The sequence below is a fragment of the Botrytis porri genome (genome assembly GCF_014898465.1).
Source record: "Botrytis porri strain MUCL 3234 chromosome Unknown BPOR_013, whole genome shotgun sequence".
Lineage (NCBI taxonomy): Eukaryota > Fungi > Ascomycota > Leotiomycetes > Helotiales > Sclerotiniaceae > Botrytis > Botrytis porri.
Window position 1 is genome coordinate 391,039 of NW_024066087.1, and position 24,366 is coordinate 415,404.

Here is a 24,366-nt window from a genome sequence, read left to right on the forward strand (position 1 = left end):
TGCTTCGTGCTAGTTCTTCATTCTCTGAGTTCCAAGCCATTACATTCCTGCATCCAACCTTGAGCTTTGCGAAAGTTACACGCTACATATCTGAGCTTGTCTCATGGCGGGAATGAGGCTTGTTAATTGAAGCAGGAAGCTTTTGTGGCGACCTTCGAATCGCAACCTGACTTGAAGATGCTAAATTAATTTATAAACAATTTCCTCAATTAAAAGAGTATTATTAAACTATATCCGGCTCTAAAATTATGCCAAAAATCCCGTGTGACGGCTCCCAACCGACTTAGGCAAACAAAGTGCCATCAAAGTCCTTCCCACTTGTAACATTAGTTAAGGTATAATTTCCAAAGCAAACGTATTCATAGTTTGCCATCGCCGTCGCATTCCTCTGACTCTCTAAAAATTTACTCATTTCACACATTCCATCTTTTCTGCCTTTGCACGCACCACCTCGAATGGTATCTAATGGAAGTATGCCATTGTTGAGTCTCATTCTGATGAATTTATTCGGGGCATTTGCGGGATCATATCCATATTGAGTTGGTGTGTATTGAACCTTTGAAGTTTTCTCAGCCTTTGGGTTAGCGGAACTGCATCCAATGGTTTCGGTAATGAGACGAGCGCCGAATGGGGTGATATGTGAAAGGATGAACTTTCGCTTTGGGTTGGGTGGGAATTGGGTTAGGCTTGGAGCGTCCCGGAAGTAATCCATACTCATTGCTGTTAGAGCAGATACGATAATATCGTCGTGGGAGAAATCAGCGTAGAACTTTTGGTCCAATGGGAAGGTAGTTGGGTTATCGTCAAGGGTGGAGTTTACGGATGAGTTGGGAGAGGTGATGTATTGGTGTTGAAGACGGGCAAGGAGCTCTTGGACATATCCAAGTCCTTGAGCGCGACCAGTAGGATTTCCATATGAATAATCGTACCAGTCTGGTGGAATTGTCAGTATGAGTACCCTGAAAATCACCAAAGCCGCGGACTTACATATCATATCTAAAGTATTCTCAAACCCATCCCACTCATCTTCGGTGAACAATCCACAGAAGTCGCTCATACCAATATACGCATGCTCATATGCGCAAATGCTTTGCATAGCATAGGTATCATTGTATGTCAATTCAAAACCAGAAGATGCGTATTTCTGTAACCTGTTCGTCGCACCACCCAAGTATTTAGGAAGATAAGTGTAAAGATCCAAATCTCCAATGTTCCAAATCCCATCAACATAATCGTTGAAACAGCTATCATACGATGCCAAGGTATTATTCTCGGTTCCTCCTTCAGGAATTATTACCACATCAAATCCAGCAGTCACGTTTTCGAAAGTGGGATCTGGGATGGTAGCATAGCTTGGACCAAAGAATCCCAATGCCCAATTGATTTGGCTGTTCTCGATTCTCGATTGTGAAGTGGTGCGCAAGGTGATCTTCGGACGTGCAGTGCCATTGGGATATAGAGGGTTGTAGGCAAGCTGTCCAACGGATGCATTGTATAAAGTGCGGCCGTATCGATTCCAGAAAGAAACGCCAGAAGTGAATTCTGTGATTGCACCCATTCCAGTCAGGAGACCATTATCGACCATTCCGTACTCATAAGTGTTGAGGAAAGCAAGAGGACCAGTGAACGTCGCGTTAGTAGAGGTTGAGGTAAAGTTTGTAACCTTTGCAGCAAATCGCTCATCATTCGCGCCATCATCTACTGAAGTTGTCTGAAAGCGCTGCGCATGTCTTTGGAGGGTTTGTACCGATTCCTTGACTAAGATTAGTTGGTTATTCAGGAATCACGAAAAAAGCAACGTACAACTTGACAGCCCTCTGGAAGTCCGACATGATCTACACCGAAATAATCTTCATCGTTGTCAGAATAGGGACTTATCTCTCCCCAGTACTTTTGGATTCGATCAATATCAGTAAGAAGCTGGGCGGCAGTAGCTGACGCCAGCAAGGCATTAGTAGCAACCAATGTAGAAAGATACATCGTGAGATGTAATCAAAACAAGAAAGAGAGTGAGAGGAATTGAAGATTTGACGAGTATTTCACTGCTTGGATTTGAGACTCGAGATCATATATAATTCTTACCATTGGAGAGTTTCTATGTCTGGGAATCTGAAGGGACGATCGTCGTTTCCTCACCAGGCTGGTTCTATCGGAGCGATATGAGCACTCACTCTGCTGTACGATGTACCTCCGGCCTTCCTAAAGCGAATAAAATACCCACGTTGCCAGTAGTGGCATCTTGATTCCACTATTCTTATGCATGTCGAAGCATACTTCATTTATCAGATCAGCTTATGTCAGGAACAACCTCGTCGTCTCTCAACAATCCCAAAATTGTCCAGCCATCTTTAATAAGGATGACGTGGGTATATACTAGCCTTGCATGACGGCCAATCCACGTCGTGAAAATCAGGACAGCTATAGCTTAATAAATGGGCTTCTATACACTCTTCAAGCATTTCATTTGTTGCAGGCCGGTATATACTCGGGGACTAACCAGTTTCGTCCCATGGTGATTAGTATGGAGTAGCAAGTCAAGCTTTTCTGGGATGTAGCTCGGGGTAGCCCCCGCCATCGGCCAAAGTAGAGAGTTTATTTGGTAACCTCGTAATTACTCGTAAAATGAAAATGTGCAAGTTCTTATCTCTTACCATACAATGTCGATAGAGACAATGGGAAATATAGAAAAGGAAGTAATCAAACAATTAATTAAAAGTCAACCAGAATCACTATTGTACACACATTCCATGTAATCATGAAAATAGCCTAGCTTCCCCTCTTCCCCCATAATCCGCCTCTTCAGCTTCTCCCTACCCTTAGCGACATAAGAATCTCGGAATTGAACAAGGAATAGTGAACACACAGTAAGCCAACAAAGAAATAAGGGCTTCCATCCAATCGGAAGCGACAGAAACGAGATCGCGAAAGTATGAATTGTATTGAAAAAGAGTAAGACCTCCAGCATTAAGAGTAAAAGGTCGGAATGAAGAAATCTCTCCGAGGACCTCTCCGAGGACGACATAGAAGGTAGAACTGAAGAATTCTCGCCGGTAGAACTGCTGATTTTGCCTTTATGCATCCGGCTCTTGTGAATGTGCGTCATTACCACCCACTGTCACAATCAAAGAAGCGGGCGTTGAATCATTTACAGCACCGCATTGATTGATACCTCCATCAGGTGTCACATCATCATACGGAAAACAGTAACCAAGGCCATCAATGTTTGCAGCATGCACAATTCTCGCATAATGATTCGTGATTGCATTTTCGTAATATGTCGACACCACTTCTTTATCTGGCTGGGAAGAATTGACAAGAAGTGTCGATCGATTGAATGCGGCATCAAGTCTTGCGCCAATATTCAAGAGTTGGTCGGTATTGGTAAGCTGAGCTGCAAAGGCCCCTGTCGCGCCACCAAAAATGTCTGCAGATGATGGTTTGGTAAAGGAGCCGATGCTATTAAAGGTCAAGGAAGTCAGGTCGGATGTTGATCCGGAAACATCTCCCCACGATGCTTGAGTATTGACAGTTAGGGAAGTGCTAGCATATTTATCCCATACATCATTGATGTAGCTGGTCCAATATCCTTCAAAGAGTACCGGATTGAAAACAATGCCTGCCGTTGGATTAAGGGCTCTCAAATTCGTACCGTCATTCTCCACAATGAGCTTGCTCCAACCAGCCCCATCGATCGCATCTTGGACTACTAGACCTTTGCAAACTGTCGCTAGTCCGTCTGAGGGTAAACCTCCCACGTGTTTCACTGCACCACTTGTAGTGTTGAGTGTCAAAGCGATAGGCAGGCACACAAAATCGACGTAGGTAATGTTTGCAAATAGCTCGGAGCTATTGTATGTAAACTCACAAAAATCCCAACTTTTCAAGTAGTTTGGATCAGAGGTATTGTTGACGGAGGGCTCAACCAATGCAGGCCCTGTAAGCCCAACATCGAGCAAAAATGTCAAAGTATCTTCGATGCAGAACCAAATCCGACCTCCTGCAATATTTGGAATACTGACCTTCGTAGTAGACCCTGGTTCTCCAAGTGGAATGGCACAGTCTTCTGTCAAGGCAGATCCGTTAGATGATGGGTTTGTAGGGTAGTACAAGGTGGACCCATCAGCTTGCAGGAGCACCACGGAATTGTTTTTATTGATGGCAAGGCCAGTGATGTATGCGTAGACGGTGCTCGAGGAACTTTGATTGACAAGTTCTATGGTAAGTGTGCTGGCAGTAGCTTCGGTCTCGACTGTTTTGATTTCGGGTGGACACAGAACGTTCCTCTTCTTCTGCCTTGCGATCGCGTCCGAGATAGTAGTCATTGCTGCAAATATTGAGTGGATGTGAAATTGTTGTTTGCTCTGGAGATTGTTCTCTATATTAGTATGCCATTGAACCCTTCTCGTCCGAAGGGGAGCTTATTATAATGTCAGAAAGAGTGTAAATGTCAATGACCAGATTTATCACTGTGGCTGGACTTCGTGAGGCATGACTATGTTTGTGTCTTGTGAGCCCATATGTATATTCAGACAGACAATCCGGTCAGAAAGGAAAATGGCAGTGGCAGAGAAAGCCGTGTAGACTGGGCTCGGAGAAGTAAATATCCATAGCAGGGGCAAACACTCGAAAAAGTATCAAGGCGAAGCCTTGATCTCAACGACGGCGTGAAGCTTTAGAGTTTAGCTCGCTAGACCTTTCTTCACATTCACCAAATTTAGAAACAAAGATCATCCCCTCGGGGTCGTATTGAATCATCAAACTAGATGTCAGGAATTTCCATCTGCCTACATACCATATCTGGTATGGACACCAGCATCTGGGTATGAGCGAGGCTGGTTGCACGAGATTCACAACTGTCGCATGCTCTCTTGTCTAATAACGATAGAACTAACAACAGTATTACGTATCCTGTGCAATGACAGCATTGTGACAGCATTCTTTCAATCACTACCAACCATCAACTATGATAAGATAGAAGAATGTCTTAACTATGATGACGACACGAAATTCGGGGTAAATCCACTTAGTTTTGAAGTCAGTCTCCTGACCTAATCACTGGCAGTGTGTGTACCGCTAGACTGGAACAATGATTATGCATGTGCCGACTCGAGGGCTCTCCCCAGAAATGATTTGCTACCGAAAGGAAAGATAGCATCGTGTTTATGGTTGACTTGCGTAGTAATACACTTGGAGTTGTTTGTATCCATATGAGTGAAAGTATGAGGAACGCTCACGAATCGAAATAGACAGAGTACCAGTGATGAAGAACATTCAATTGATCTGGTATTGGATCTAACTTTTCGAGGTAAATACCTAGGCTCGAGCTAGATACTGAACATGTTGTAGATACAAGGTTCGGAGAATACTCCTGGATCTATCTAGCCGGTCAGGTACAATGTCTCGACTCTCGAGATTATGCAGCCTCTCCTCTCAATCCTGCAGCTAGATAATCACGTGTAGCTCACCGCTGATTGAGTATGATGCGCTAGCCCAAGAAAAGCGATATGTTGGCAGAATCCAAGGCTGAAGTCATTACTGTCCTTCGAGTGTTCATACAACGGTTTGATCCAACAAGCTTGAATTGAAAGCATTTTGTTGCACAACTTCCAATCCGAATCTCAGGGTACCCATTTCACTCTCGACCTCAAGCAATTCTACGTTACTCATACTATATTACACAACAGACGCAATAGCCTTTCACACCACCTTGAACGTCCCACGCTTCGTAAATAGCTATGCGTTAATTGCTATCTTCGCCCACTTCATTGTCTGAAGTCTGAGTGTTGTATGCCGTGGCTCTTCTTGTACCACCCAAATCAAAGGTGTCGCTCGTATCTATCGAAATAATCCCAGATGAGTAGAGGGAGGCACAGCATCAGCATAAAATTGAAACACGATCGGCTTAGAGAGATTGTAACACCTGCAGCCCGCATTGAAAACTTGTTTTTCAAGTGCGCCATCTGCCAGTACTCGCCGTGGAGTATATTGGAGCAACGGGTCCAAGTGAGCGAGCAGTGGCGTGAGATTTGGTCCAAGGGGCTCCACGTTGGAATTCTTTTCGTGGATTCACAACCTGCGAGCATCATATGAGACTGGCGCGATATTCTGGAAACTTTATTTCGCTTTCAATCTTTGAGCATGTCCATCTCGAGTGCTAGAACATCATTGTCCTCCCAGGAACTGACCGGCGAAGGTATATCTGTAAATGCGAAGGAAGTTCATGCTGTCATTTGCTGACAATGGTTGACAGCAAAATTGAAGGACGTCACCAAAATTGTAGAAAGCCTCAAGGTAGATTTAGAGAAGATTAGCCTTCTGCCGCATCGTGAGTATGAATGAGTCTCGCGTATTTTAAGATATACTCATTCCTCTTCGCAGAACGAGATGCGCTCCTGGAGCAATTGAAGGTTTATGGTCGTGACCCTACCAATGCAGACCCAATCTTTACCAAAGAGGTAGGTTACACATGTCTAAACGCAAGATGTTCCTAATCATAGCAATAGGGAATCGAGACTCTTTCGAAGCATGCCTTCAATAGCCCTTCCAAAACTACTTCTCGAAATGCACTTCGATGCCTCGCAAACGCCCTCCTCCTGAAGCCAGATACACGACAGATATTGGTTAGCTCGGGCTACGATGAAAGAGCTTGTGCTCTACTTAAAGATAGAATTGCATCTGTTGATGACGAATTTTTGTTGTCCAGAATTATCTTTCTTACAACTTACGGTACCACGATCAACATTGAGAATCTCATCGATCAATGTCATCTAGCAGACACCATCTCACACAATATTGCCAACCATGATAAGCTTCACGGTGCGAAGCAGAAGAAAGTCAAACAATCAGATCCAATGGAGGATATGGCCCTTGCTGAGTCGCTCAAGCTTCTTTTTAATATCACACATTTTTGTCCCCAACGAAACTCGAGTTTTTCCCAAGCACTTCCTCATATTTTATCCATTCTTCATGAAATAGAGACGATTCCAAACGCACCTCTAGATTCTCCTACCGCGCAACTCGTCAACACTCTTATCAATATACCTCTTGAAGACCTAGGAAATATTAATGTACTGTTTCCTAAAGGAAACACAAACTCGAATGTCGAAAAGTTTCTTGAACTCCTCGACCATTCCATCAACAAGTACCAAGACGAAGAACTTGAGCAGCTTGTTTCCCCACTACTCACCCTCATTCGTAAAATATACGAGATCGGTCCCTCGGAAGTTCACCAATTCATGCAAACCCGGTTGCTTCCAAGTGATAAAGACCGCGAACAGCCTGTAGGCAAAGGAGAGTCATTGTCTGCACGCTTGATCAAATTATCCACAAGCCCTATGGCGCCCCAAGTCCGGGAATCTATATCGGCCTTACTGTTTGAATTGTCTGACAAGGACGCTAGCACCTTTGTTCAGAACCTCGGCTACGGATTTGCCTCTGGCTTCTTGTTCCAGCACAATGTCCCTATCCCAGAAAATGCCTTTGAAGCGTGGAGTACGGAAAATGATAAAGGCAATGGTAAGACAAGGCCCAGCCACGATAGTGGGAAAGCAATCAATCCCATTACAGGGCAACTTCTCGAAGCAGAGGAGAGGGTTGATATTCCAGAGATGAGCCAAGAAGAGAAAGAGAAGGAGGCCGAAAGATTATTTGTATTGTTTGATCGGTATTTAGAAACCTCCCGGTCGCAAAATCACGCAAGCTAACACATCAGTAGATTGAAGAAGAATGGAATAATCACTGCGACAAACCCTATGGAGGAAGCGTTGCGTCAAGGGAGGTTTGAAGAATTGGAGGATGATGCAGATTCCGATTGAGAGAGAATGGTAAAATTTGCGAGATGAAGCTAGGGGCTTGCTGGCAACTCTTACTTCACATGCAAACCAATCTCTTTGATGAATGATGTGAAAAGTCTTCCAAACTCGAAGTTTTCTTCTTTCTTTTTGTCCTTGAAAAAATCTATGCATCTTGTACATGGTTATGCAGCTTTACTGCGACATATCACAGCTGATATGTAAAGACAATTGCGGCTATTGAGCCTGACCAATCAGGTCCGGAGTTAGTGAATCTGGTTTTCACCATCCATCATCAGATGGATTCACTCTGCAGTGTAACTATACCCAACATAAGCAGTCCAACAATTGATACTCTAGACACATTCAGTTTCTTCCAAAAACTTTAAAATGTTGATTTTTTTTTTCAATATTGATTTGATTTGAAATCAATAACAGCATCTCCAGAATCTCAAAGCTAGAATCTCAAATAGGAGTGCAGTCTGGGTGATTGAAAACCTGACCCGGCACACGAACAGTAGCGCCACTTCAATCACACAACTTTGCATACCTAGGTAGCATTTCGATCACTTGTGTTTGCAAACAGAAAAGCGCTTCGTGAAATTTGCCTCTCCAGTCGCGATAGACTTTGATATATCATCTTGCCCAAACCGAACGTTGTCAACAAGTACACGGAAGTTGTTTTCTCTTACCGCAAAGGAAAGTAAAAGCCATGTCTTCATCCTGGGAAGCTCAGGCGACCGAAAGGGCTTCTTTAATCCTAGAGAAAATCCCTCGTGAATGGAGACTCTCATCAAATGAAATTGCGTATGCAAGAACCCAGCGAAACATTATATGTGTCATTTGCAAATATCTAGATCGATTTGAACAAGAAGTCCTAAATCATGACTCAATATCAATACTAAGAAAGCTTAGGAGTGGAGAATGGACTGCGGTTCAATGTGTTCTGGCTTCTTGCAAGATTGCTTGCATTGCTCACCAGATTGTACGTTTCCTACCTTCGGTCCATCATATGTTATTCTCTACTATCGATAATTATTATGAAGCTCACTGAGATAGAATCCTTGCTTGCTTAACATCATGATACCTGAAGCAGTAGAAAAGGCTAGAAAGTTGGATGAATGCTTTCAAAATGATGCGGGATCGGTCAGAGGGCCACTTCATGGTCTTCCGATCAGCGTCAAAGATCAGTTTCATGTAAAGGGATCGGATACTACCATGGGCTACGCTGGATGGATCGAGACTTTTGAGGGAGATGGTAATAGCAATAAGGTTGGTATGGTAGACAGTCAGATAATCTTTGAACTAGAGGAACAAGGTGCGGTAGTTTTCTGTAAAGTATGCGTTTCCCGTTGTATTTATCTTTGAGATTTACTGACAACTAGGAAGACCAGCTTGCCACAAACCGTTCTCGTAAGCTTCGGGTCTTAGTTTAGTGAAAGTGGTAAGCTAATTGATGTTCAGTACGACGAAACTATCAATAACATCATAGGCCAGACACTCAATCCAGTCAATCGACTTCTTTCCTGCGGTGGTTCTTCTGGGGGTATGAGAACAAACATCATTTCCCACTATGGATTCAATTGATCTAACGATATACTCTAGGTGAAGCAGCGCTCATCTCAATGGGTGGAAGTTCATTGGGTATGGGTACTGATATTGGTACCTACTTCGTTCTACATGCCTTTAAACCAATGACTAACTTCAGCATAGCCGGTTCTATTCGTGTACCAGCTGCATTCTGTGGTATTTACGGCATCAAGCCAACTCATAATAGATTTTCTTATCGAGGGGTTGCCAATACTGTACTTCAAATACACTATTCTCTCCTAGCTATTTGCCATCATGCTAACTAACTATCCACAGAATCCCGGGCAAACACTAATACCCTCTTCAGTAGGGTTCCTTTCACGTTCAATCGAAGGCCTAGATTTAGTCATGAGTAGTCTTTTATACACATCGCCTTGGCTTCGCGATCCAGCCGTCGTTCCGATTCCCTGGCGTAGAGAAAATCGACCGCAAGACGGGAAAAGGCTCAGATTTGGCATTTTCTGGTGGGATGGAATGATTCAATCTCATCCACCTGTTACACGGGCATTGAAAATGGTTGTAACTGCTTTGGAAAATGCAGGGCATGAGGTATTCGTCTTATCATGGTGTATGATTAGAAAATAGCAAGCTAATATTACATTCAGGTCATAGATTGGTGTCCACCATCTCATAGTATACCCGAGCGACTTCATGTATGTTTCCTCTCTATACAGGTATATACTTGGCAACTAATAGAAATCTATCTATCAGCCAGCAATAATGAATGCAGATGGATCCCATCATATTCAAAAACAACTCGCATTATCCGGGGAGCCATTAATTAAAGATTTACAAGACTTTTACACATTAAAACCACCAATGTCTCTTCTCGAATATCAAGATCGAGCACTCCAACTCCGAGATTATAGACAAGCTTACTCGGATTATTGGAACAGTACAGCTGATGTAAATGGGAATGTGGTGGATGCAGTATTAATGCCTGCAGCTCCCCATGCTGCTGTTATACCTGGAAAATGGGAACATCTCGGTATGTGCTTCATCTACACAGTAGGATTTGTCTTGGGAATATGTTTTAAAATGCTGATGGAAATAGCTTACACGGAAGTTACCAATCTTCTGGATTATACGGCATTGGTTATTCCAGTCACTTATGCGGATAAGGACGTGGATGAACATCATGTTTATGTAGCGGTTAGTGAGAAGGATTTGAGGAATTGGATGGCGTATGATAAGGTGATTTATGATGGTGCGCCGGTTGGGATACAGATTGTAGGGAGAGTTTGTGAGGAGGAGAAGATTATAGGGGTGGCGAAAATTGTGGAGAAGGCTTTGGGGAGATGAAGGAGAGTTTTGAGAAAGGCGATGGAGGTTGCAAATATGTTATAGTGGGTTCCAATCGATGAGATTACTTATCTGATCTTATGAAAAGAAGTTCCATTAAATTTGCTGGCCATTGCGATGAATAGTGCTTACTTTCCGGACATTATTGCATCAGACATTCAAAAGTCCTGAAGCATTTTCTACTTTCTACTCTTTGTATCCGAAGCACACGAGAGACATGATGAAGAATCAATCATTCTTCAACGAATCTCACCAAGCGACGGCTCTCAAATTACCAGATCTTTTTGGGAACTGAGATATCTCGTTTCATTCTCTTGGCTCAAAAGAGGCGAGACATTCACCCTTCCTTGCAAATCAACTATACATACGAATCTGTCAAACATTTAAGACTCCATGACACCAAAACATTTCCAACATTCAGCTGTCTCTATTCTCTAACTGATGATTAAGATTGAGTAAGGGTGCCTACTCTACTACTCATCTCCCTCTCAGTCTTTACTTTCCACTCTCGATAGACTTTCTTTTCCAAAATTTCACCATCGACAGTCTCAAACACATCATAATGACAATCATGCCATATACCCAATTGCTCCCAAAACCCGATATTAGGCTGCACTCGCGATCTCTTCTGGCGTACAAAAGCTAGAGCTTCTTCTCGATCTAAAGCTCTTTCTCGCATTACTGAATATAAAGTCAGCTAAACAATATCATGACTCATAAAGTAAAAATTAGTAGAGAGTAATTTACCATATCCTAAAACAACTGTTCCAGATCTACTAATTCCAAGACCACAATGCACCAACACCCTCCGACTTTCACGAACTGACTCATCAATCACTTCACATACATCGTTCATAATGAGTAGAATATCTTCCAGCGAATCATCATGGACTCGAAAATGTATGTGTGAGAAAATCAGTTCGAGATAGCGAGTACGAAGCCATTGGGGAAGAGGTTGATCGTTTACGGATATGATTGTATGGATATTTTTGCTGAGGAGATGGGATGTGTTGTATGTGGATAGGATACTGGGGGAGGAGATTAGTAAGAGGGGAGAATAGAGAGAAGTGAAGCTTTTAACTCTCCGATCCAGAGATTAGGTAGGATGTGGTTCATGTTCGGGTTTGGGCTTGGAGTGTGAATGCCGGGATGGTTTATTAATTGGGCCATTGTGAGTTTGCGATGAGAGGAGTTGGATGGATGGATGGATGGATGGATAGATGAGATTATACTTGTTCTCTCTGGAAAATGAAAAAGGGATTTGAATATAAATATAACAGACAATGTATCACTAGGAAAACTTCCCTCTAGGCTTTCATGCTGTGTAATTCTGGAGCCTTGTATCCGCCACGAAAATACTTGCGCCTGTAAGATTTGCTAGGCTTCCGTTGTATTCTATCTACTTGATAGTATATGATATATTGACATGTTGAAATAAAAATCAAGGTATCTCATACTCTGGATTATAGATCGATAATAGAAAGCTTTAAATTCCTGAATGGAACTAGAACATTTAATGTATATAGAAGTTTGAACGTATTTTAGAGATTGAATTTCTTTCATTTATTCTGAGTATTTAGAAAGAATTATTATATTTTAGAAGTTTAAGTATATTTCAGAGATTGAATTTCTTTCATTTATTTTAATAATCTTAAAGAATAATTATATTTTAGATTATAAAAGTATATTATAAAAATTCATTTATTAGTAGTTATTTAAATTATCTAAATAGATAAAGAGATTTTAAAGATCTAGTTGTTTTAAATTATTCAGAACGTCTAAAATTTAACAGCTCTAATATTATCATCGTAATAATAATTGTATACAAGTCTAATAGTTCGAATGGAATTATTTTGATGGCGTAGCTATCGGGATTAGGTCTCGTTAGTCTCGTTTTTTGTAGCAATAATAAATCCTTGTTAATAGGAACTCTATATATTTTTAAAAGAAGGCACCATTGCATCAAACACCCAACCCTTCTATGGTGTAATGGTTAGCACACTAGATTTTGATTCTGGAGATATTGGTTCGATTCCTATTAGAAGGTTCATTCAAGAACATTCCCCATTCTGTACTCAGTTTAAACCTGAGATTAAAGGGCTGCGACTACTTTTCTATCATTTTTTTTTTCGCTTGTTACAACCTTTTTTTTTGAAGAATATCGCTTGCCCATTCCTGGTCGGTTGTCAGCCGGTAAGATCCATCATGTGAATTTTAATTATGGGCCAGTATCTCTGAAGCCATCCAAGCTCATATTATCAATCAAGTTCACGTGATGTGCTAGCATACAATTCAGCTCCCTGCCGAGCGTGCATACTATCTATGAGGGCCGTGTTCCAATTTACCCATCTTCAATATTGTATAACGTGGTTCATATACGAGTGGATCATATCACCGAATGGATCACTTCAAAATCACACCAAATTCAAGGTTTTATTAATATTCATATTTTAATAATAAATCAATATTTTTTGAGAAAGAAAAAGCTATTAATAATAATAAAATAATTAATATTCAGAAATCGAATTTTTATATAAAAGTTCTTATTATATTACTGAAATTGTCACGCTTTTCATTACAGAGAAGTTAATTTCATAATAACTCTTATATTCATTCGAATTTTCAAAATATAATTAGATTTTTAAAATTCTTATAGATTTAAATATTATATATCAGATTTCTGAGATTTTATATTAATAAATAAGGGAAGTGCACGGTTACACACAGACGAATTTTGTATGTGAAATGGAGTGATCCATTCGGTGATATGATCCACTCGTATATGAACCACGTTAGTTAACTTAACTTACATCTTCTGTCTTCTGTAACGTTATCCCGTTGTACAAACTACCCTGGATTCCTACCACCCACCAATGGTTGGTTACATGATAAGTCCTAAGCTCTCTAGATACCATCAACACGTTTATCTTTTTCGTGTCCCGTTATACAATATAGCCTCATGCAGGATCCACCCCGAAAACGTATTCGAGCCCGAAATGCATGCGATAGTTGCCGTAAGAGGAAGCGGAAATGTGATGGCTGTTCACCATGTTCAGAGTGTGTAGGTTATGAATACGAGTGTAGCTTTTCTCCCAATCTAACGCCAGTCAGCTCTGTGAAGAAAGCAAAGCTATCTCATGAGCCAACATTCCAAGGATCTCAATCTCAGAACATTTCCAGTACAATTGCATCGAGTGCTGAATCCTCTGATCTTACACAAAGCGGAGGAAAACATTCAAATCTAGCTTTTGTAATCAATGGAAAACCAGAGGAAACTCCAGCCAAATTGTTTCCCCAAGAAAGCATTGGCCAAGGCACTGCTAGCAATGAAACCACGAATGATTTGTCGATTTTGGAGCCATACAAATGCAGGTTTACCAGCGCAAATAGCGCCATCGCATTCCCGAGGTGTCTAGGAATGGAAATGGAGATGGCCACACCTCCACGGTTGCACAGCTATGCATGGAATACCGGGATCCGGTCAGAAGCACCAAAACCGAATTGTATGCGTTTACATGAATTTTGTTCTTGGGGATTTGCATCTTCAGCAATAGATGTTTATTTTGAGCACATCAATCCCGTTTTTGGATTTTTGGAAAAGGAAAAGTTTCAACACAGATGTGAGCTTTTTTGGAAAGATGATACGGGAAGTATTGGATTCGAGGCACTTATCTGTGGGGTGGTAACTTTGGGTGCCTTGTTCACGAGACAGATTCCATCTGTGCTTGAAAGTGATGTCTTCGAGCATGGCCGATGCTTGCTGGAGCAAGGATCTCAGAGGCATGGCGATATGTCTCTTGAACATGTGATGGCATGGACATTACGGGCTCTTTATCTTCGGTCCACGAGTCGTCCTAATTTGTCTTCATTGGCAATATTTACGACCGTTCATTTGGCCGAATCAATTGGCCTTCATCGAGAGTTGGATACTGTTGTTTTCGCCGTTGACGGATCCCGGAAGGTTTTCTCACCTGACGTATTGGAATTACGTCGGAGGGTCTTTTGGATCGTGATGTCCCTGAACCAATTATTCGCTGCCGAATACGGCCGTTCAAAGGTTTCCTTGGACAACGTGAGATGCCGAAAGCCGTTCGCTAAAGAAGGAGATTCAATCGGCGACTTGATTGCAATGGCGGAACGACTATCCTCTTGCACTGGTTCAGACGTTGACCCTGATGCCCTGCGAATAGCAATTGAACATTTGTCGATCTTACCTTGTAACCATTCAGGACTGACCATGATCAAGGCAGATGTTGTTCTGTGTCTCGCTCGAAAACTACACCTGACTCAATCAAAATTCAGCTCTTCTGTCTTAAACACTATAATGGTAGTTCTTCGCAGTGGCTTTGCGGAGTCCCGAAATTTATCAGACAAGCGAGTACCCTGGTGGAACGTGGTCAGCGTTCCATTCAACACCGTTTGTCTACTCCTGTCGATAAACACACGCCAGAGCATATCCTTTTTGCCTCAAGCCATGGACACTCTAGAATTCGCTAGCAAATCATGGGATACCCATCTGTCGAGGGAAGCTTTACATACTGCGCAAATGTTGGTCAATCGATTTATAGATATGAAACGTGAAGACCAGATGGTTCTGGAATCTCTCCATCGTGTTGTCGATCACCCTAGTGCATCTTCAAGTACGCAAAATTGGACAGGGACTATTGGCGATGACCTGTTCGGAGGCTTGAACGGACAGGATTTTGGGTGGGCACAGTTCTTCGGTGATGTTGTGGGTTAATTTGGAAGTCACTCCAAAAGTATTTTTATATCCAGTTCTGGCGGATACAAATATTAGCTTTGAAATGATCTACCTGCATGTCACCATTGCTTCAAAGAAGCTATTAGCCTCAAGATCAAAGAAAAGCAGGCGCAGGGGTGTTTTGATCTTTCTGTGAATAAACAACCACCCCTTAGATAACATACAAATACTTACCGAGTAGTTCTTTTGTTCTCTTTTAGGTTACGCATCGGGCCTAAACCGGAAATGTAATTGTTGTAAAAAGTCGGCTGTTGAGAATTAGCCTCGAGTTTCTTCGCGGGAACTCACGTAATCATCGGAAGTCATTGAAAGGCCATGGGGCACACCACAGCAACAATTCACAGCGCTATCTGTGTGTAATTTAGGATGAGTTTGGCAGGATTTGGTAATTAACAGAAACATCATACAATTAATGGTTCTTTAGCAGGTGCTTTTGCCTATCTCCACTTGCTTTGTTATGAATTATCAACGTTTTCCGCAATATCCACTCCATCCACCCATCCAATGACCACTTCAAGCGAGCATGTAGATATAATAGGATAATTGTACTGTTTAAAATATCAAGAAGTTATATAAAGATCACGACAAGCTTGAAAATCCCAATCCACTTCCAGGTCTGCATAATTTTTAACGCCGTTGCAAGATCGAGATATCGAGAAGCACGATGATATAGAAGCAAGCGTTGGTTCCAAGCGACATCAAAGTGAGCCCATAACTCCCATTTTCCCGCCGAAGGAGATCTCACTATGAGTGATCAGTTGCTCAATATGCATATTTTCCACCTTTGATTTTCTCAATGCGTATTTCCTGTCCTAGTTATTCCCATACATACATATATTTCCAAGTCTACAATATCGGAGTATTTAGACATACTACCAACTCCACGAACCCCATCCACCACCTGGATCTTCGCTCTACAGTTATATTTTATGTGGTTTCCAGCTCCGTTGTTTGGTCGTATTTTGGATACTTTTGGTACTGCTCCTATCTTGATTCAAAGTAGTGTTCTTTATATTTTCTCTTTGTCTCTGTATGACTTCGCTATGTTATAGGTATTAGAGTATTCTTGCTCAAGGTATTGGGTTTGGGTTTGGGGCTTGTGATATATTTGTAGCGGTTTTTGTGTGAGCAGGAATGGTTTGAAAAGAGGAGGGGATTGGCTCTGGAATTGTTACTGCGGGAAATAGCTTGGGTAGAAATTTGATTCCTATATTTGCTGGTTTTTCTTACTGACTTGTCAAGTCTACGCGGTGAACGAAGTGAACGAAGGGTAGCAACGAACTCTTCATCAATCCGAGAGACGGTCGAGGAAAAAGGGGTTCCCTCGAGTACAGAAGGGGGATAATAAGTGAGTAAAGGAGGGACGAATTCTACTCATTTATCAATCCTAATTCATTGTCAAAAGCTTCTATATAATGGAATATGTAAAATATAAGAGGTGGTAGGAGTCGAACCAGGTTAGGAGGAGTAATATTTCCAATCTTCGTCGATAAACTCATTTGTGAAATCAAATTCTATGGCACTATCTGTTGTGTTGCTCTTCTTATTGGTATCCTGCAAGTTTGTGCTTGGTTCCTTGTTAGGGTACGCATGCCTCAGAAGAAATGGAATAGAGAAGCGAAATGGATTAATTTTGCTCTCTTCAAGAATCCCAAGTTTGCATTATACACCGCTGGTGCTTTTCTCGTTATGTATATGCTTTTCCCCCCTGATTATTGTTGATTTTTTCATAGCTGACCAGTATGATATGTGGAGACTTTGGGCACCATTCGATTACCTCTCCAGTATGGCTCTTAATCACGACTTCTCGCATCGTCTCTCCATCTATCTAATCTCTTTGGCCACTGTCTGTCTCCTAACAGGTTTCTCAATCATCACCCTATGGACACTTTTTACATACCATTACTCCCATGTCGGCCTGGTTTTCTTCGCTTTCGTTTTTGGGTTTATAACTGGTGCTTTCATTTCTCTAATGATGCCTTGTGCGAAATCTGGTAGGTACGCTTCAAACGTCAGGTCATAGATTCGGTACGTTTCAAAGTGTTATCGTGATTAGTCGTCTCACGGGATTGCCTATCAGCGGAGCGATATCTAATGGAGGAGGGAGTGGAAATGGGTATTTAGAACAGCAGATTTCTGGTGTGGTGTTGGGGTAGCGAGGATGGGGATGGCGGGATGGGATTTGGGGAAAAGGCTTTAGGGTCCGCGTGATATCTGGAGAGTTGGTGGAAATGATGTGTTGTTATGAATTCGCAGAGGTCCATTGTTTATGCGCGGGAGAAACCAAGTATACATGTATTTGCCTATGAAAATGGCACAATGTTGGGCATAATTATTTAGAAAAGTCTTTCCTTTTTCAATATTCGCCTATTCTGAACGCAACATGTTCTGGTCGAGGTGAAATCTTTGACTATATGTCTTTAGAATCGTCATCTTCATGTGACATATGTCAATCAATGAATGAATGAGCACCCTTCCGTCGCATGAAGCACTGTAGAATCTCTCCTATGCACAAAGTGGCTGCTTCTCAACCTTCACTCTCTTCCGACAAACAAAGGAACTTGGACAACAGTTGAGTAACTGAGTGAGAATCCTCGTTGAGCAATCGCCGCTATGTAAGATACTCAGTAGCTTAGCTTCTTTGCAGAATTTGGGCCGTGTAGAGACATAAATCACGCATCAAGAAGATGTTCGACGAAGTTCATCTTGAAAATTGAAATCGTTCCTGCCACCGAGAGAAAACAGGCTGTATGCAGCCGCCAACTCGAATCAAAAGGACTATCAGAGGGCTTTCGGGGGAAAAACTTCTACTAAAAGGATTTACCGCACTTAGAGCGTAAACACCTACAGTACGGGTGTCTCTTGAGCAACTTTTAGTGCCGTAGTTTAGCAGTTAGGCAAGAGACTGACTGGGTGAGATGAAGAGAGCGAGTCCTGAAACAGAGCCAGCATCTTTTGGGGGTAGTCTTGAGAGAAATGCCACTCGAAGGAGAGGGAGAAGCAATAGATTACATGAGGACTAAGTCAGAAAATATGGAATATGGTTCCATGGCTTGTAATTCTCTACAGCCAACACCATATTAGCTCATCGAGAGTTGTAAAGTCCACTTGGCTTGAAAGTAGCACAGCTGAGATGACCACTCAAAACGTTTGACCCTAAAAGCACAAGCTACGTATGTAGGTTGATATGGCTGCGAGATCTGACCATCCCAATAATTCCAGACATACATTGCATTCTCATCTTGAATGTCTGACGAATTTGCCGACAAATGCTTTTGTAATAATGCTTCAATTTGTCATCCCTCTTTCTCTTTTGGGCAGTACCTACCTGTTACATGAATGTATTTTCCTACCCAATAATTCTCATCTGATTGTGTTATGTTATAAATTACTATTGAATTTGTAAGATTGAAGGATTTGTGAAAGGTGGTCTTTTGCATCCACCAGTAATTCTCGATTTTAGCGTTGTTAGCTCAGTACTGTTCCCACTAAATTTCTACTTGACAGCCTCGTCATGTCTCAACATAAAAAAAATATTGACCAAAACCTCTCAAAAAAGACTTTCGAAATCTATTGCTCTATACTCTTTCATTCTCGTAAAGCAAAACGAATCTTTCTCACCATGGATCAACTTCGTACCGCCCTCCAACCCATAACCCACAACCTCCCCGCGCCTATCAAAGATTTGGGAGTATCTCTCATTGGCGAAAAATGTTACAAGACTCTCCTTCTCGATATCGATCCAACGCACACAGAATGTCTCAAACTCGGTATCTCTAAGGGTCTCGGAGTAGGAATCATCGCAGCCTCTTCGATTGTCAAGATTCCTCAACTTCTCAAACTCATCTCCTCTAAATCTTCCGATGGAATATCCTTCCTCTCCTACCTCCTCGAAACATCCGCCTACCTCATTTCCCTCGCCTACAATTACCGATCAGAATTCCCCTTCAGCACATATGGTGAGACTGCTCTTATTATGGTGCAGAATGTAGTGATTGCGGTCTTGGTTTTGAACTACAGTGGAAGAGCTAGCACCGCTGCTCTTTTCGTAGCAGGATTGGCCGCAAGTGCCGTTACGCTGTTCAGCGGAAACATGCTAGATATGCAACAATTGGCATACCTACAAGCTGGAGCCGGAGTTTTGGGAGTAGCAAGTAAATTGCCGCAGATCTTGACTGTTTGGCAAGAGGGAGGAACAGGACAGTTGAGCGCTTTTGCTGTAAGTTTTTATTTTCTTCTAGTTTTATACATAACAAAATGCTAATTTCAAATCTCCAGGTCTTCAACTACCTCGCTGGTTCCCTTTCCCGAATCTTCACTACCCTCCAAGAAGTAGACGATAAACTCATCCTCTACGGATTCATCGCCGGTTTTGCACTCAATGCAATTCTAGCTCTCCAAATGGTATACTACTGGAACTCACCTAGCAAGTCCAAGAGCAAGAAGTCCAAGAGCAAGAAGTCCTCAAATGGGAAGCAAAAGGTTCCTGTTGCGGCCTCCCCTGCTGCAACTACCACTCAATCTCAAAAGAGCACAGCTAAGAGTCCTAGCACACGTAGACGTGGCTAGATCCGTGTCTGGAATCATTCTCTTTTTAGATATTTTACTGTTTTCGACTCCTGCATGGTGCAGTTGAAGTCTTTATGATCTATTATGCGGATGAGTAGATGGAAGAATCTAATCTAATGATCCTATATTGCCATCAAACTTTTGCACGATTTGTGAATATGTCAAAGCTAATGCTATGTATACTTTCCGTTAGTTCTTTTCCATGCGGAGACTATTGCCAGTTCGTTATGCGGAAAATTCCTTTTCTCCATAGCTAAGTCGACCTTTTGGCGAGATTAAGACAGATCCAGACCTTTTCTTCCCCAATCCAAACCCATTCCATTCTTTGAAACTTCAATGTCCCTTCAATCGTCTCCATGCAATCTATTCCAAAGAATTCCAATGGTTCCAACCCTCATTCTTCTTTTGTTTCCTCCCTCTTTCCACTGCATATGTCCTTCTCTCCAGTTCAAAATACCCGCTCCACGTCTAACCTCACGGACAATCCTGAGCTTCTTTTTTCGCTCCACACTGATCACAAAAACCATTCCATTGCCTTTCTTCACTTTTCATCATTCATGCTTTTCCCCACGTATCTCAACCCTTCATTCAGCTAAAGTCTCGCTATTTATCTCTTGTGGTATTTACAAGATATTACTAGGAAAGATCATGAGAGAGAAACAAGAAAGAGGTGATGGTAGGTTTTCACATAACAGAAAAGCCCAAAAATGCAGTTTTGAAGATGAAAAGGAATCAATGAAGAAGAGGGTTAAGAGAGATAAGGACGGTGGAAGGATTCGGAAGTCGTGGATTTTTGGCGAGGAACTTCGAAATGGAAATAGATAGTAAGTATTTCATGGCTAGAAAGTGATCTACCCAAGCACTATATAGTCATCTGCTTAGATCGACATTACTCTTGCTGCAAACAGTCACAAATCTATACACACCAATTTTTAAAATTAGGACCACTTTGATGGTTGCATTTTAGATTGATTAATATTAAACTCTATAAAGAGTACAGCCCATATAAGTAGCTTGTAAGTCTATGACTGCACTTGCTTCTTACTGTGGTTGATGGAGTAGCTTGGCCCGCGTGGTTCAACACTGCCCCTAGCCAACGTGTGTGGAATTCGATTTCCTGATATCGGATAATGGTATTGGTGACTACACTGACCAGCTTAGGATTCAGGCGCATCCTGGCAACACTCAGCCTCTGGATCATGAAGCTCTGTTCTCATGCGCAAGGCGAAAACTTACCACCGAGGACACAATATCAAAGCTCTCTGTCTAGCGATGCGCCAACACAGCTTGATTTGTTCTTCCCACATGGTGGTTTAGCTTCAGATAACCCCACTGGTAGCGAATCTCAATATCTCTTCTTTAGTCCTCACTCTTCCATCTTTCCTCGTAACTCCCTTCTCTGGTGCCTTTGTCTTTTTCTTCTCGACGGGTTTACCCACTCCTCCCATAACCTCATCATCATCATCCTCCTCATCTTCATCTTCATCGTCAGTATCTTCTTCATCCTTGAGTCCTGTATTGACATTATCAACATCACCACTTGCCCTCTCCTCCCACGTATACTCATCGGTAGCCTCATTTAATGCATATTCTCTTATCCTTGGCCCAATCCAATCTGCTGCCCATTTCCAGGTTTCTTCAATATCTTCCCCGCTTCCCGCACCATCTATCTGTAGATTGCGACCCTCATCAACCCAAGTCTCTACTTGCGGTTCTAGCTTTTTGCGCAGTAGTTGTAGAAGAAGCCCCTCTTGTGTGCGGCCAGGGAAATTGGTAGAGGGGAATGCGACGATTCGAGAAAGAAGTTCACTATTGCCTGCGAGGTGATCGGTGACGGATTGGATATTTGTGCTTAGAATCGATGAAGATGTCATTATTGAGGAGCTGTTATTGACTGGTCAGTAAAAAATGAATGCGCAATCCAGAATGCGACAAGTATGGGAAGCTACGAACTATTCGGGTAGAGGTGCGCCCCTCTGGAAATCAGCTTTCAGAGATGCGATATTAGCAGTCAAATGTAAGAGACGCTGACGAGTCTGCTCGAGAGCTTTGATATCTTCTTGCTGAAGTGCCATGATTGCGATTTTGGGTGTTTGTCGCAAGAGTGGTTGAAAATGGTTGTGATATTGATCTTGAGGTTCAGACTCGGTGGGCTGGACCGGGCTTTTAGCGCGGAACAAAGCCGTGGGGTATGGCAATATTTAGGGTGCTATGGTTGGATGAACCACTAAAATACAGCATCAATTTAATGAATTGTTTCAACTACAAGCAGATCCCAATCGATGATACACCTCTGGGTGATGTAAATGTTTGTTTATACCTAATCTTTCCAAGTAAAAATGATGAGAAGGACTCAAGATGAGATCCAATACATAGTGTAGTATTCACTTGTTCTTACTCATTTCCCTCTCCAAGAGCACTCTCAATGCATTCAGCAGGAACTTGAGAAGTGCTTTCCTCCACAGATTTCTTTCCAGTCGTTATGAATGTAATGTTGCAGCTCTACAGCTTCCTTCTTCAGACGCTCAAACTCTTTTACATACTGACCACGTACTAATCGGCCACATCTTTGTCTCGGCAACGGCAAGGTCCCGAGTCTGTATCTTTCTTGACGATCTACGCTCCAGGAAGGCCAGAAGAAACTGTGCAATTCAAAGATCCTTGGCATCGACATGCTTGTATGAGTTGAAAACCATCTTTGGGGACCTTTGAAATAGAGCACAGGTTCAAAGTGTGATGTGGAGGGCTCAAAAAACCTAAACTTGCCGATGGTCGTTGGTTTCAAGCACTGAATCCAACGAAGAAGCTGCGACGCAGTCCTTTTTTATTTCCACCTTGAAAGAGAAACCAGTCTCAGATTCGTGGACTGGTGAGACAAGCTTTGCAACCAAAGAACCCATTCATGAGTGTTATGAACCTTGAGTGTAGCCTTCGGATACCTTGAATCTCTAGTATTGATCAAAGCAACGGGATTATGTTCTAGCATTGCATTTTCTTGAGTTGGCGTCGCCGGAGCTTTGTATCTTGCTCTATTGCCACTTCTAGACGATAAAGCTCCAATTGTGATAGTATTATGTTGGAAAGAGGGGCCACCTCATCGATCATCAATGAGCATACTGTTCAACATTGAGACATCCATCATAATCTCCATATTTGCCTTTGTAATCGGACCGGGACACCCTAATACAGCTGTCACTTAGTTCTGAGTAGTCTAGTTTACTACACTTGGCCTTCCACTTTAACTTCCCAATATATCCTATATCAACTACCACACCCTTATTTTCAAATTGGAATGGGTTTCAGCAAAGTGCTAGAAACGTTGCTCGCTTTTCTGTTCTGCATCAGAAGTCCTGCTATCTCTCCTTCATTCTTAGCATGATCATGGATCTTGTCGCAAGCGCCTTTTCGTGACCAATGCCTGAGAGCTTTTTCTTGTTGTTGGTGGTGAATGTAAATGTTCAAAATACTGATCTTATCATGAAGAGGGGCTTCATATCTGTTCGACGGGATATCTTGGAAGATATCTTCTTTTATGAAGCAAAAATGACATCTAGTAGTTACACAGGTTTAGAGTTATCAAGAACATTCACTGACAATATTTAATACTTGTAGGTTTTTCTTATGTTCCGAGGTTATAATGTTTCTGCTTCACCGGGTAATTGTTCTACCTTTTCTTTGAAACTGTTCTAGTGAATTATCTCTGCTTATGAACCTTCCCTGATTTTACCACTGAAATATTCACCAATTCTTGCCACTTTTGATGTTGTCACTTTATTTCTGGCCATCAAGCTTAGAATCCTGGCTCAATGTGGGAATCAGAAAGTTTTGACTCAAATACAAGGTACATCATTGAACTCATAGTATAGTCAAAATGAGAGCAGTCAAGTTGTAGGATCAAGCCGTAGTTGCATGCCAGTTCGTTCTTTTATTAGACAACACCTTTGTGCGCGCCATTTCTCGTGATGCTTTTGATCCTTTGTGAACTTAAGTCCACAAGTTTTGTTTATGGTTGATGTAATCTCCGCTTGATTTAAAATATCATTATCAACTGCTTATATTTCCCTCGTTTCGATGCACTAGAACAACACTCTCCCCGGAAGGATGCCCCATTCTGCTTCGTCGATTTCATCACCGTATATCTCCTTGACACCTTCTTCACTTTCAACGCTCCATTTACTCCTCTCTATCAAGCCCCATAAAGTATCAAGGTCATGGGCGTTGCTGACACCAGAGTCTCCTGTTTGCGAGATGATATTCTCAAGGTCTTTAACAGCATTGTTGATATCCGAGCGAAGAGCTTGATTTTCATCATCTCTTCCTTCAACTCCATTATCTTCAAGTTGCAACTCTAGA

At 42.0% G+C, this 24,366-nt stretch overlaps 8 protein-coding genes across 8 annotated transcripts; 4 read left to right on the forward strand and 4 right to left on the reverse strand.

Annotated features, from left to right (window-relative positions):
* Window positions 1-283: 283 nt before the first annotated feature.
* EAF01_009046 (uncharacterized protein) lies at window positions 284-1,980 on the reverse strand (the record flags this gene model as incomplete). Its single annotated transcript, XM_038917302.1, has 3 exons — window positions 284-933; window positions 988-1,753; window positions 1,804-1,980. 3 exons carry the CDS (start codon window positions 1,978-1,980, stop codon window positions 284-286), a joined length of 1,593 nt encoding a protein of 530 aa, XP_038766907.1.
* Window positions 1,981-3,071: 1,091 nt separating this feature from the next.
* EAF01_009047 (uncharacterized protein) lies at window positions 3,072-4,322 on the reverse strand (the record flags this gene model as incomplete). Its single annotated transcript, XM_038917303.1, has 1 exon — window positions 3,072-4,322. One exon carries the CDS (start codon window positions 4,320-4,322, stop codon window positions 3,072-3,074), a length of 1,251 nt encoding a protein of 416 aa, XP_038766908.1.
* Window positions 4,323-6,138: 1,816 nt separating this feature from the next.
* Window positions 6,139-7,814, forward strand: EAF01_009048 (uncharacterized protein; the record flags this gene model as incomplete). Its single annotated transcript, XM_038917304.1, has 5 exons — window positions 6,139-6,193; window positions 6,251-6,325; window positions 6,379-6,455; window positions 6,504-7,663; window positions 7,715-7,814. The coding sequence occupies 5 exons, from the start codon at window positions 6,139-6,141 to the stop codon at window positions 7,812-7,814; spliced, it is 1,467 nt and encodes a 488-aa protein (XP_038766909.1).
* Window positions 7,815-8,502: 688 nt separating this feature from the next.
* On the forward strand, window positions 8,503-10,717 carry EAF01_009049 (uncharacterized protein; the record flags this gene model as incomplete). The annotated part of the gene is made up of 9 exons (XM_038917305.1): window positions 8,503-8,775; window positions 8,850-9,128; window positions 9,180-9,203; window positions 9,255-9,336; window positions 9,396-9,595; window positions 9,657-9,929; window positions 9,986-10,033; window positions 10,092-10,368; window positions 10,435-10,717. 9 exons carry the CDS (start codon window positions 8,503-8,505, stop codon window positions 10,680-10,682), a joined length of 1,704 nt encoding a protein of 567 aa, XP_038766910.1. The 3' UTR covers window positions 10,683-10,717.
* Window positions 10,718-10,987: 270 nt separating this feature from the next.
* On the reverse strand, window positions 10,988-12,063 carry EAF01_009050 (uncharacterized protein). The gene is made up of 2 exons (XM_038917306.1): window positions 11,430-12,063; window positions 10,988-11,363 (listed from the first exon to the last, which is right to left on the reverse strand). The coding sequence occupies exons 1-2, from the start codon at window positions 11,536-11,538 to the stop codon at window positions 11,128-11,130; spliced, it is 345 nt and encodes a 114-aa protein (XP_038766911.1). The 5' UTR covers window positions 11,539-12,063; the 3' UTR covers window positions 10,988-11,127.
* A 1,615-nt stretch (window positions 12,064-13,678) lies between these two features.
* EAF01_009051 (uncharacterized protein) lies at window positions 13,679-15,423 on the forward strand (the record flags this gene model as incomplete). The annotated part of the gene is made up of 2 exons (XM_038917307.1): window positions 13,679-13,743; window positions 13,794-15,423. 2 exons carry the CDS (start codon window positions 13,679-13,681, stop codon window positions 15,421-15,423), a joined length of 1,695 nt encoding a protein of 564 aa, XP_038766912.1.
* A 3,643-nt stretch (window positions 15,424-19,066) lies between these two features.
* On the forward strand, window positions 19,067-20,013 carry EAF01_009052 (uncharacterized protein; the record flags this gene model as incomplete). The annotated part of the gene is made up of 2 exons (XM_038917308.1): window positions 19,067-19,663; window positions 19,723-20,013. 2 exons carry the CDS (start codon window positions 19,067-19,069, stop codon window positions 20,011-20,013), a joined length of 888 nt encoding a protein of 295 aa, XP_038766913.1.
* A 1,319-nt stretch (window positions 20,014-21,332) lies between these two features.
* EAF01_009053 (uncharacterized protein) lies at window positions 21,333-22,088 on the reverse strand (the record flags this gene model as incomplete). The annotated part of the gene is made up of 2 exons (XM_038917309.1): window positions 21,333-21,897; window positions 21,967-22,088. 2 exons carry the CDS (start codon window positions 22,086-22,088, stop codon window positions 21,333-21,335), a joined length of 687 nt encoding a protein of 228 aa, XP_038766914.1.
* Window positions 22,089-24,366: the final 2,278 nt, after the last annotated feature.

Coding starts and splice junctions, on each gene's coding strand:
- EAF01_009050 (XM_038917306.1), bottom strand. CDS start 11,538: ATGAACGATGTATGTGAAGTGATTGATGAGTCAGTTCGTGAAAGTCGG. Junction 11,364..11,429: donor AACAGTTGTTTTAGGATATG/GTAAATTACTCT, acceptor CTTTATATTCAG/TAATGCGAGAAAGAGCTTTA.